This window comes from Leptonychotes weddellii, chromosome 5 (assembly GCF_054177405.1).
Source record: "Leptonychotes weddellii isolate Sample4059 chromosome 5, ASM5417740v2, whole genome shotgun sequence".
Classification (NCBI taxonomy): domain Eukaryota; kingdom Metazoa; phylum Chordata; class Mammalia; order Carnivora; family Phocidae; genus Leptonychotes; species Leptonychotes weddellii.
Genome location: NC_138373.1, coordinates 121,499,023 through 121,512,922, shown reverse-complemented (window position 1 = coordinate 121,512,922; position 13,900 = coordinate 121,499,023). Strand labels below are relative to the sequence as shown.

The window sequence follows — 13,900 nt, the reverse complement described above, 5'->3', positions numbered from 1 at the left end:
AGTCGCTTAACCAACTGAGCCACCCAGGCGCCCTCTTTTTTCCTTTTTTTAACAAGTACGTCTCTGAAATAACTTATCATTAAAAAAATTGCAAATCTTACGAAATTTGGTTGAACTCTTACTATTTTTGAAGCAAAGAACTGATTGCTTTTAGTGCTGCTGTAAATATTATGGTTCAGTGGCCCAGTTCTCCTGTTGTACGTCTCCAGCAGGACCAAGTTCACTTTGCAGGGAGCTCTGTGCCCAGAGGGTAATAGGAGGGCAACACAGAGGAGTATGTCTTCTCCATCGGCTCTGACAATGCTATTACACATCCTAGAGCTTTGTATCTGATAAAATCCACAGGTGATGTGCATGTTGGTTGTTCCTCTGCCCAATATAAAAAGCTCTCCTTTGAATATAATATAAAGCTAGTGGCTCTGAGCCACCAGCTATGGGACATGGGCTTGAACTTCGTTCTTCTGGCACTTATAACGATATACTGACTTGAGATCTCTACCTGTGTCCTACCATGACCAACATGATGAGTTTCTGAGTTGACTGTGTAGGGTGAACTTTGCAGTTTGGGCTCTAAAACAGAGAAATTTAGGTAGTCTGAAGTTCTTATCCGGACCTCATTAGCACTATGCTCCTGTATTCTGAAACAATTGCAGTGAATGCAACATTAATTTGGTCCTAATTCTGGGTGGTTCCAACTCAACTTCTCAAGGCCATAGAAATACAAAATAATGAATGTACTGAAATCTGTTCATTTTTTTTAACATATCAAGCTCATTTTTGTTTGGCATAAGGACTTAGACCCCAAATTCCTTTTTGATTTATTCTATCGTCTCTCTTTATTGTCAATTTCAAAAATATATATAACTGTTTTACCATATAGCAGAAAGAACATGGGATTCTAAAATCAGAAAGATCCAGGATTGAATTTCAGTCTTGCCATGTAATTTTAGACAAATTTTCAACCTCTTAAAATCCCCACTTACTCATTTATAAAAATGGAATAAATAATGTGGCATGGAGGAGAGGTAATTAGTTTTAGAAACAGAGGAAATGAGTTTAAATCCCAGTTCCTCAGCCTGTTGGAGCTGGAAAGGTGTTAGTATCCCCTTCATATGGTTGTAATGAGGATTAAGGTCTATCTCTGCCTGTGAGTTCATAAGGGTTAAATGGAGTGGGTGTGTGAAAGTCTCCAGGACTATGCCTAGTGTACAGCCAGGACTACATGAGTATTAATTTCCTTGTTCATTATCTGGGCAGTTAGTTGTGTAGAGGTCAAAAACTCCTTTGTTTTTCAGGAGCAAAGGACCTCTGCTCATATTGTCAATAAACGTTTGAATTAGAGGGCCAGAACAAGTCAGGACACATTTATTGCCTTGCTCAACGGGAGTAGATTCTCTAGTGTCTTAATCTGTGTGGGCTACTATAACAAAATACCATAGACTGGGTGGCTTATAAATAACAGAAATTTATTTCTCACAGTTCTGGAGGCTGGGAAGTCCAAGATCAAGGTTCTGACAGATCCGTGTTTGGTGAGAGCTCGCTTCCAGCTTATAGCTGGCTGGTTTTTTTTGCTATGTCTTCATATGGTGGAAAGAACAAAGGACCTCTTTCTTAAGGGCACTAATCTTGTTCATGAGGGCTCCACGCATAACCTAATCACCCAAAGCCCTCATCTCTAAATACAATTACATTGGGGATTAGGATTTCAACATATGGATTTTGGGGACACAAACATTCAGTCTATAGCATGCAGTAAAATCTTGGAAACATAGGAGAATACACATGATAAGCAGTTTGTGGATATTAGCTTATGATACATAGTATGTTCACCGTGTCATCCCTCTTTCACAACGTATAGTATAATGCGCTGTGCAAAACTGCAAGGAGCATGGCGTGTGACACAGCCTTTTCATCAGTCTCTGTATAGGCATCAAACCCTACCACTCTCTCACCATCCCTCTGGATGACTTTCTCTTAACCTATCAGCGACAGGCATTAAGTATGGCATTAAGTATGGCAAACATATGTTTCCAGACTATATGGCCACCCTGTCATCACGTGTCAGCATGTGAATAAGACGAAGGGCCCCACAGAGGAGTTTACTCTGCTTTCTATGTTGCAGAAGTAACAAGGGCATGGGAGCAGCCTGTTTTCCTGGAGCCTGGAGGGAGCAGAGTCTACCCTGACTGGTGTTTCCAAGGCAGCCTCTGAGAGCACCCGCTGCTAAGAATTGCTTTTCTTGGTGCACCCAATTGCCATATAACTCATGATTTTCTTTTTGTTTTTCCTTAAGCTTGAATTACTGAGGTCCTATACGATAAATCCTGGGAGATGTTACAAATTCACTTCAATATTTAGAGGCTAGATGAAGAAGGATGAGGGATGATAAGAAGGATTAGCCAGTGAAGCGAGAGAAGAAGTAAGAGAGTGTGATGGTCCTGATCTAAGTGACGAATGAGTTTCAGGAGGGAGGGGATGATCACCTATGTCAGATACTGCTCAGGGGTCAGGTAAGATGAAGATTGAGAACTGAGTGCAGATTTGACAACATGACTGTTAGCCTTGATAAGGGCAGTTATTGCTGTTGGGGCCAAAAGAGTTAGAGGAGTGGAATTAAGAAAATGGGAGAAGAGAATTACAGACAACTCTTGAGTTTTGCCATTCCTTTATTTGTGTTGTTGCATTCAGTGTAGGATCGTTTACTAAAATCATTATGTCTATAGACATTCTATATGTAACATAGAATCAGCGCTATCTCTGATCTCTATTTTCTTTAATCACTACTTTAGAAAGAACACAGTGCTCGAGCCAACATTTGGAAGCTAAGAGCCTAAATGACTCCTAAGGTCCCTCCCAACTGAATCATTGCGGAGCATTATATTTCCCAGCACTTCCTGCCAGATTGTCCTTAGGACTGCTTTTATTTCTTTTATACTTGTGAACATGAGGCAGTTTTTACAAAATCCTTTAGGTGTATGTTATGAGGATCCAACAGAGCGAAGCAAGGGCTAAGTGACTCCACACGGTCATAGCTTGAAGAGGAGGCTTATCTCCAGGACAGGATCCTAGGTGCCACTCTATTCTACCTCACTAAATCCCATCCTATTAGGCAAAATGGAAGTGAGTAACCTAAGCTCATAATGGCCTCACTTTCCACATGTGAAACCTACTCTAAAGATACCTTTTAAGGTGTGTCTTATACACCTACCCAAGAGGTGACTCCACTTCCATGATTTCCCTGCTAAGAAAATTTTTTCTGCAATTTTCTGGAAAACACTATTGAGGAAGCTGTCATTGGAAAATAATACGTTTCCCCATCCATATTGTACCTGCTTATGTATATTTTTCCAAACACTTCAATCTTTCTCCCCACTGTATTTTTCTTAGATCTGCTTTTCTAAATACAGTTCATGGCATTCTGTTTTATGTCATTATAACTCTGACTGCTATGGAAAAGTGAATCCTGCAGTGTAGGAAGCCTGATTATAATCAACAGATACATCTGTTTTCTGGAAACTATGCATTCCACAGCAGCCCCAGCATATACGATTCTTAAATAATCTCTTTGTTTATTCCCCACACAGAAGGCAGTCAAATCAACCAGTTTATTCTGCCAGCATCGCAGGACTCCCATGCATTTTTAAACTTTTTTTTTTTTTTTTTGAGCTGCCGTTTTAAAAGTTTAGTGTGCTTTGGGATGTGTCATCTCTTATTTCTTAAGGGTCAACTGTGCTGAGAGAGAGAAGGTCAACCTAAATACTCCTCAGATTTCATTTCGGGAAATTCCAGGCCCCAGCTCAGCTTGTTCTGTACGCATCCACCTATCCAGGCTAGCCCTCTGTTGTTGCAGCTGTTGCTGAGCACAGAGCCCATTTATTCCCAATCAGCTGGAGCTTCCCGTAAGTGTTACCCAGATGCTTTTTCCTATTGCAACTCAACCTAGGTTTTTTTTTTTTTTTTTACAAGATTTATCGAACAGTTTGAGTTTCACAGGGCTTTGGAATACATACCTCTAATGTCTGATGACTTTTCAAAACTCAGATGCAATGCTAGAGGCAAACTATAAGAGATGTCAATTGCCTCACTTAGTTCAGCCTCCATCATTGTGTAGGTGCCTCCATACAGAATGGGGAAATGGAATGAGGAGGTAGAAGGAACACGTGGAAAGTTTCTTTCGTTGAAGGCTTACCCCCTCCATGCCGCAGCAGAGACCTACATAAAATTAGGGCTCAAGGAGAACTCAGAGTTGGAGATTTGACCTCAGCTCCCTGTTCTCAGATAAAAAGAATTTTAGTGACTTGCCCAAGGTCATCTGGCTAATCATGCCATTATCCTCTTGTAATATTTTGGTACTCGATCTTGGGGAAAAAAAAAATCTCAAGGTGATAAACAAGAAATTCCTTTTTACAAAGAAATTTTTTTTCTTCTTATTTAGCCTAGAGCTCATTGAGCATTGTGTTTGATGGTGATAGTTTTAATATGGTCTGTTCTTTCTGACTTGTCAGAAGTCTGTATTTTGATAAGATAGAAATATATCTTTATCCTCTATCTGTATAAACACTCACACACATGCATATGTGTTTTACCTCTAGTAATAGTTCCTTTGTCTGCAGGGACAGGAGCCAAATGTGTCTGAATTTGGGCAAAATGAAAACATCAAAGTAGTAAAATAAACTGATCCAATATACAATATAGGAAGCATTTCAATTCTGATAATTCATGTCTGACCTAAATTGCAAGGATATGAAATGGTACACATTACTCTTCTTTCTTCTTGAAACCTAGAGCAAAAATGATAATGTTCTAAAATAAAGGAAAATGTCCTTTAAAAATTTAGGCCTCCCCTCTTATTCTTCCTTTCCCTTTTGCCTAAAAAAATGCAGAGCTCTTGTTGATCTTCTTGATTTTGAATCCTATGATTTAAAAATATCTCTGCTAGTTTTCCAGGACACTAATCACATCATTTCTGTTTTCATCATCTTTTAGAGACATTGGCTTATTGGGCAGATTTGGGCCAAAATTCATCAGCTGCATCTTTTAGCTTGCTGGCTAATACTAAGTATAAGGAAGGAGAGTACTTTGCTGACATTTTCCCCAGCTCCTTACAGTGTGTTAGTCACTTAACTTGTCAGTGTCTAATGAGGTGCAGTCTGCAGTCAGATTGCATGGCTGGGAATCTGGGCTCTTCCTCTTGTTTAGCTAGGCAATCTTGGGATAGTTATTCAAGCTTTCTGAGCCTCATTTTTCCATTTTAAAAAATGTAGGCAATAATAGCGTCTCCTGTACAGGATTGTTGCAAAGGTCAAATGAGAATATGTATATAAAGTGATTATTCCCTGGTGCACATTAAAAGCTCTATAAAGACTTGCTATAATAATAGTAATAACAACTATTATTATTATTATTATTATTACATATGAAATTAAATATTCTTAACCTGGAGAGAGATGGAGAGGGTCAGATTACCTAGATTTTCCAAAAGGTGCACCTGGATGGAACTGAGGGCCTCAGGGCCAGCCTACACAGGTGTTCAGAGTTCCACTCCAGAGCTGTCAGTCATGGAGTTATTCTCTCCTGCTCTCTTGACTTTCAAAGGACTAAAGGAAGGACCATTGTTAGCCATTGAAGGATATTCATTGGCCAGAGTATATCTGACCATAGTCTCTTCTGGAACAAAAAAAATCATTCTTTATTCATGTTCTAACTTCCCCTCCAGGAAGTAAAACAATGCAATAGACAACAACCTTTTGTCTAGGTGAGTTCAGGCTAGATAAACAGATAACTAGACAGAGCTGTGCCCAGTTTTCTTTTCTCTTTTCTACCATTCTTGTAAGTGTAAAATAAGACTGTTGGTCTGAAGTCCCTGTTTCCAGGGAAAAAGCCCTTTGTGTATGTTTAAAATTCATTTCATGCCTCTTCTCAGTAAACTGCCCACCATCCCCAAAGATGATCACCCTTCTGAAATTTTTTTCTTTTTGTATTAGCTTTCTAGAACTTTATGGTAATTAAATCATAAGGTATGTAGTCTTTTGTTTCTGGCCTTCCTCAACTGTTGGAGGAGTTTGGTGGTATGACTTATGCAAAGGTACTCAGTTTATAAGTTACTAGCATATCTCTCTCTCCTTCTGACCTCAAATGTCACTGCTAGGTAGAACTACTACCATCAGAAGGCTGAAATGTGTGTAAGTGGGTACTCAAAGTGCATTCCCCAACAGACAAAATGATACATATTTTAGTTGGCTACAGTTGAAGTGTATCAATAGTGTATTAATGAGGTAAATTAGAGGTTAATAGACTTCTATGAGACAGTCTAGGAATCTAACAGCCATGGGCATTGGTCTATGTATTTAACAGAGGGAATGGGGAGTGTCAGCTGGTCCAGTAAGCCTGGGACGTGGTTGGGAATTTTCTTGTGCACCCTGGAAGCCCTGTACGTTAGTTGAGTTGTTGAGTTGTTGTTTGCTTACCAAGGGCTAGTTAGTTGAATTTGACTTTTTTCCCAAACCTGTATATGCCAGGTATACTATTATTTTAATATCATGTTTTAAAAATCATATAAATTGATAAAATGTGAATGCAAAAATAAAGAAGCTTATTGATTTTATGGCAACTAAGTTTAATGTTATGGAAAGGCACAATACATTTAGTTGGCTGAAAAAAATCCACCCAATTAGGTATGGATAAGACAACTGTTAAAGAGGAAACCTGTTAGAGGAAAAATCATGACAATCTAGAATTCTGCATAATGAGGGCTTTATGCATGTCTTTGTCTTCCAAGGCAAAACAACTTGAAATATATGGGTTATTGTCTGTAACAAACACAAAGCAAAACTGGAGGACCCTTGATCTAAGAAAAAGCCATGGTAGTCCATCGGAAAAATTGGTGGATCTATGTTCATCTATGTATGTGTTGTGTTTAAGCTTTTTTTTTTTAAAGATTTTATTTATTTATTTGACAGAGACATAGCGAGAGAGGGAACACAAGCAGGGGGAGTGGGAGAGGGAGGAGCAGGCTTCCCGCCAAGCAGGGAGCCTGATGTGGGGCTTGATTCCAGGACCCTGGGATCATGACCTGAGCCGAAGGCAGATGCTTAATGACTGAGCCACCCAGGTGCCCCTATTTTTAAGCTTTTTATGCAGAAAAAGTTAAACATATACAAGATAAACAGGAGAATATAATGAACTTCCATACTCATCACCTAGCTTCAACAATTATCAACTTTCTGTCTTTCCTGTACTGTTATTCATACTTCCTCTCATCCCCCCAGCTTCATTATTCTCATCATTTTACTATGGTTCCTTTTGGCTTGAGGTAAAATTTATATACTTGGAAATGCACAAACCTTACCTGTATGATTTTGACAAATAGATATACTTGTCCTATATATGTCCTATATAACCACCCTATCACAATACAGAGCATTTCTATCTCCGCAGAAAATTTCCTCATGCCCCTTGCCAGGGAATGGTACACCCCAACTCCCCAAATGTGAGCACTTTTCTGATTTTCTTTGTCATTTTAGACTATTTTTCTAAAACTTCATATAAATGAAGTCATATAGTGTGTACTTTTGTGTGTGTGGCCTTCTTTTGCTCAGCATAATGTCTGTGAGACTTCACCCATGGTGCTCCAGCACCAGGTTATACCGGTTGTAAGAGTCAGGGGAGTGCATCTCTTCCCAACTCTGCATTCAGTGACTTCAAGCTGAACTAGGAGTATTGAAGTGGAAACATTTACATGGTAGAAATTGGCAAACCCTACAAATCAGGGTTTTCCCTACCCCGGAGAGCCAATTATCAGCACATCACTGGATTCATTCACATGTTGGGTAAATCAGTTGTGCGTTTGTTTATACTGCTGAATAGTATTTTTTTGTAGAGATAGACCACAAATTGTATGTCAGTGTATCATGTAGATATATTGAAAATTGCAATGATACACATTCGTGTTATTTCCATTCTGAAGCTATTAGAAATAAAGTGGCTATGAATGGTCTTATACAAGCATTTCTGTGGACACATGTTTTCACTTATTTTGGATAAATACCTAGGAGTAGAATTATATACATTTTAACTGAAAATTAAATGTTCTAGGTATGGAGGTGTCTTAATTTAAATGATTCTTAGATTAATGAACCAATTTAATTGACCAATCCACTACATAGTCCAGATCATATCAGGTAAAGTACAAATCTCACAAAGGGCTTTTATTTATATGTTTATTTCAAATATTTTAAAGCTTTGTTTATTTATTTTAGAGAGCAGGGGGAGGGGCAGGGGGGAGGGAAAGAAAGTCTTAAGCAGACTCTACACAGGGCACAGAGCCTGACGCCGGGCTCAATCTCACGACCCTGAGAGCATGACCTGAGCTGAAACCAAGAGTCAGTTGCTTAACCGACTTTGCTACCCTGGCACCCCTCAAACATTATAAAAAAACAAAACAAAACACACATATAGAAACAGAATAAAATGCAAAAGAGGCAAAAATGTATAGCTCAATGAATCATTACAAAGTGATTGTCTGTAAAACTACCACACAGGTCAAGATATAGAACATTGCCAGCATCCCAAAAGTCCCTTATCCTCCCTTCTAGTTAATACCTCCTATGTTTTTCTTCACAAAGATTATCACTATCCTAACTTTATAGTGTCACTTCTTTGCTTTTCTTTAGAGTTTTATCACCCACATATGTATTTCTAAGTGCTATAATTTAGTAATGATTAGTTTTCAAAGGAAATCGTGCATTCTTATGTATCTGGCATCTTTTGCTAAAAATAGTATTTATAAGATATTTGTGAAATATTTTTTCACGTTGCTGTTCATAATATAATTTATTCATCTTAATTGCTTTATACTACTCCATTGTATGAGTATTTTCAATTTATTTATTTGTTCTAATGTTCATAAAAACTTGGGAGCTCCCAGTTTTGGGAAACTATGAGTAGTGCTACTATGAACATTCTTGTATGTGAATCCTGATGCATATATATATATTTTTCTATATCTTTGAATGGATTTTGTTGGGTCATAGGGTACTATCTTAGTCAGTTTGAGCCACTATAACAAATGACCAGAGACGGAGTAGCTTAAATGACAAATATTTATGTCTCATAGTTCTGGAGGCTGGGAGGTCCTTGAAGGCGCTGGCAGATCCAGTGTCTGACCAGGGCCCTCTTCATGGTTGGCAGATGACCATCTCTTCACTGTGTCTCACAAAGTAGAGAGCAGGGACAGAGAGGAAGCAAGGCTCTTGTGTCTCTTTTTATCAGGGGCACTAATCTCATCATGAGGCCTGCAACCTCCTGACCTTTTTATCTCCCAAAGGCCCCACCTCCTAATAACATTCCTTGGGGGTTAGGGTTTCAACATATGAATATGCAGTCCATAACAGGTATGTGCCTCTTCATCTTTAATACAGAATACTAGAATGTCTTCCAAATGAGCTTATTCATACTCCTACTTGGAATGCATGAGAATTATTTTGCCATATTCTCCTTTGCTTCATTCCTTAATTTTAGCTATCTCACAGGTATATAGTTGTTGATCAACAAAAATGTCCCTCTTTATCTCTTGTAATGATTTTTGCCTTAAAATCTACTTGACTGGGCACTACCATAGCTAAATATTTTTTGTTACTGTTTGCAAAATCTATCTTTTTCATCCTTTTAAAAAAATTTTTTTCTGTATCCATCTGTTGAGACATGTCTCTTATATATAGCATGCAGTCGTTTTTTTTTTTTAAAACCAGTCCGATAATCTGCATTTTAATTGGAGCATTTAACATTTATATTAGTGTAATTTGTGATCTACTTGGATTTAAATCTCCCATCTTATTATGTGCTTCCTATTTGTCCTAATTGTCCTGTATTTTCTCCTTCTTTTGGATTGATACTTTTAAATTGTTTCCATTTCCCTCATCCATTAGCTTAGAATTTATGTACTCTTCAGTGATATCCTAGGGTTGCAGCCTGTATCCTTGACTTATCAAAGTCTAATGCTAATTGTTACTTTTAACCTATTTCCAAAAAATACAGTATCTTAGAGCATCTTAATGCCATTTACTGCCCTCAACTTAAATGCTGTTTTTGTTGTTAATTTTAATTACTATTTCACATAAACAGCATTCATATATATATCTACTTATAAAGTTATAATGTTATTTGCTATTTCTTCTTTTTTTTTTTCCATCTTTTATTTTTCATTTGGTTTCATTTTCTCCCACCTAAAGAATGCCCTTACTTATTTATCTTAATATTGGTCTGCTGTTAATGAATTTTCTTAGTTCTTATTTATCCAAAAATGTTTCTGTTTTACCTTCATTAGAAATATAAATTAGTACTTATTTTCTCTCAGCAGTTTACAAATATCATTATCTCTGGCTTTCACTGGTTTTTTTGAGAAGTCAATTTTCAGTGTAATTATTGCTTCTTTTGAGGTAATCTTTTCTCCTCTGCTATTTTCCAGACAATCTGTTCTTGATTATTATAATTGGTTTTACTAAGATGTGTCTACTCATGTATTTCTTTTTATTTCACCCCTTGGTTTTGTAGGGTTTCTTGAACTGTGTCTTAGAGTGGTCAGTTTTGGAATATTCTCAATGGTTGGTCAAGTATTACTTCTGCCCCATGCTCTCACCCCTCTTTTTCTGGGACTGGGTTTTATACTTGGTTTAGAACTTCTCATTCTATTCTCTATGCCTCTTATCCTTGCTTCTGTATTTATCTTTTTTGTTTGTTTGTTTCTTTGTGCTTCTTTCTAAATTGTTTCTTCTGATTTATATATTATTTCGCTAATTCTCTCTTCATTGTATCTAAGTTGGTGTTCAACCAATCATTGAGTTCTTCATTTCGTTAATTGTATTTCAAATTTCTAGAATTTCTATGTGTTTTTAAAAATGTTCTGTCTTTTCTCATAGTTTCCAGCTGTGTGGAAATTCTCAGTTGTAACTTTATAACCTTAATCACAGTAAGCATAGTTATTTTAAAGCCTGTTTGATCACACCAACAGCTACAGCCCCGATAGGCCTTTTAAATTGCCTGTTGTTTCTGGTGGTTCTCACGTATTTTATGTTGTCTCTTCACATGTGTGGATGTTTTTGATTATGAGCCAGACATTGTACTTAAAAGTTGTTTATAGGGGGCTCAGTCAGTTAAGCTCCCTACTCTTGATTTCAGCTCAGGTCATGATCCCAGCTCAGGTTTGTGGGATCCAGCCCCTCATTGGGCTCTGCAGTCAGTGGGGAGTCAGGTTTTCTCCCTCTGGCCTTCCCCCTGCTCTTTGTCTCTCTCTCTCTTTCTCTCTAAAATAAGTAAATAGATCTTTAAAAAAATTGTTTGTAGGAATTGAGGCTAGTATAATATCTTTCTCTAGAGATGATTTACTTTTGTTTCTGTAGTTGCCTCTGGGCACTTGCAATCCGGGATCCTCAATTTAATGTCTGGGATTGAAAGGATTGAAAGTTTGGCTGTAAATGGAGGGCCACTTCTAGTTCACTGTACTCCCAAAATACAGCTCTCCAGAGTCTTAACCCAAAGTGCATGGGATTTATAAGCCTTTCCTTGTACTATCCAGCAGCTCCTTGACTCCAACTTTTATCTACCTATTCCTGGGATATGACCAGCGTGCTGCTCAGCCTCTTTCAGTGTTAGCAAGCGCCCCAGGGGAAAAGCGAGTCTAAATTTTGACTTGCCTCTCTTGATTTCGCTCTTCTTCTGGATCATAGCTTGGTAATTACTCACTATCTTGTTGAGTCTGGTGCCTTAAAGCAAATCTTATTCACATTTTATACAAGGTTGTCTGGATTATGGACTCTGTCATTGCTGTAAATGGAAGCTCAGAGTTCCTTTAGGGTCCAATTCTACACTATATACAATAGAAGAAAAGTAGTACATGCCCTTGAAAAGCCCACAATATGTTTAGGAATACAAAATGTGTGATGTAGATTTAAAGGAAGAGTATATATATATAGACTCTAATGCTAAAAGGAAGAGAGGTCTGGATAGGCTGGAGTCAATAAGGACTTGGCCTGGTTTTGTTGTGTGACCATGGTCTTCTCCCTGCCTCAATTGGCATTCCCAACAGTACACAAAGGCTCCCCTTTCTCCACATCTTTGTCTTGTTATTTCATGTCTTTTTGATAATAACCATTCTAATAGGTATAAGGTAATATCTCATTGTGGTTTTGATTTACATTTCCCTGATGACTAGTGATGTTGAGCATCTTTTCATGAACCTGTTAGCCCCCTATATGTCTTCTTTGGAAAAAAAGAAAGGATCTGAATAGATCCTCTGTTCATTTTTTAATTGGATTGCTTTTTCTGTATTGAGTTGTATGAGTTCTCTCTTTGTTTTGTTATTAACCTCTTATCAGATATATATGATTTGCAAATACTTTTTTCTCTTTCAGTAGGCTGCCTTTTCATTTTGTTGATGTTTTTTCGCTGTGTGGAAGCTTTTTAGTTTGATATAGTCCCACTTGTTTATTTTTGCTTTTGTTACCTAAAAATTTTGGAAATAGTTTTGATAATAAATGATTAGTTTTCTATTTTATAAAATACCCATTTAATGAACTATAAGCAATTATGAAAAATTAACTTTTTGAAGAATTTTTAGCATCATAGGTAAACATCCTTTATTGTAATGCTAAGTGAAAAAGAACAAAACTCTGTATTCACTATAATTATAGTCTTCTGTGTGTGTTTATGTATGTATGTTCACAGAAGAACAGATTAAAAGAAAGTACATCAAATTTTTAATATTGATTTTCTCTGAAGGTAGGAATACCGGCTTTAAAATATTTATCTTTATGTTTCTCAAATTTTTAAAACTAAACATACCTTCATTAATTTAAGAATTATAGAAATGATGCAAGTCTATTATAAAAAGTAAAACATAAATACATAAGGTAAAAAGTGATAGTCCCTCATTCCCTTCACTTTTTTTTTTTTTCCTTGATCTTTCTCTCTTAAGATAATCACTGTTATAATTTTGGGGTCTTTCCTTTCAGACCTTTTTCTAAGCCCTAGCTTGTGTGTGTGTGTGTGTGTATGTGTATGTGTGTGTGTGTGTTTATAAGTGCAAATGTATATATTTATCTTTCTGGGAAAGGAAGCCCTTCACTCTTAGATTTACTTAAAGGTGAGGGTACATGCTTTCCTTTTGAATTCAGAGATTAATTAAGAAAACTGTAAAATACTTGGCACAATTTTTTCACTTGAGACAAGAAGTAAAGAAAGAAAATAACCTAGTGGTAGGCCTGCAGGGCAGATAATTCTGTAATGGATTTCATTGATTAGGCATTGATGGATTCTAGGGTACAATCTGCAAAGTGGATATAGAGCAAAATGAATTTAAACTACAGGATGAAGCCCATTATTAGTTCATCTAATCAGTTCATGAAAATTATTATTAAAAATAAAATAGAAAATATCAGAATATATCATATGTATTAGGGTAATTATTGTGTGTCCAACATTTGTTCAGGTATATTTCTGCATGTGTGTATTTTTACAAGGTCAAAACGTAAAATTCACCTTATGTGCTGACTGTGAAAATTAACTCTTGTTCTTGGTGTGTGCATGTGTGTAACCCATTGGAGCTCAATAGTAATCCATTCAGTGATGCAGAAGAACAAGTAGGGACTTGGCATATGAATTAGGTCTACAGAAGCCTGGATTTGAAGATGGGAGAAATTGAAGACAAACACAGTGTTTATATATGAATTACACTCTGTTGCATTTAGCTAAAAGGATATAACTCTCAACATAGGCTATAAGAGAACACAAATTTGGGCATGCTCCGTGAGTACAACTGCTCTGGTTTCCTCTGGTTCCCTCAAGGAAGACATGTTTGACACTTGGCTATTGTCTTCATCCTCATGAGGGAGGTCATTCTGCATGG

At 37.1% G+C, this 13,900-nt stretch overlaps 1 protein-coding gene across 1 annotated transcript in view; it reads right to left on the bottom strand.

Annotated features, from left to right (window-relative positions):
- Positions 1–13,900, bottom strand: part of LOC102735617 (heterogeneous nuclear ribonucleoprotein A1-like) — a 96,554-nt gene that overhangs the window by 27,439 nt on the left and 55,215 nt on the right. Inside the window, exon 2 of the mRNA XM_081818976.1 lies at positions 511–638. Within this exon, the coding sequence (XP_081675102.1) occupies positions 511–638 (128 nt within the window). The remainder of the gene's footprint in view (positions 1–510; positions 639–13,900) is intronic.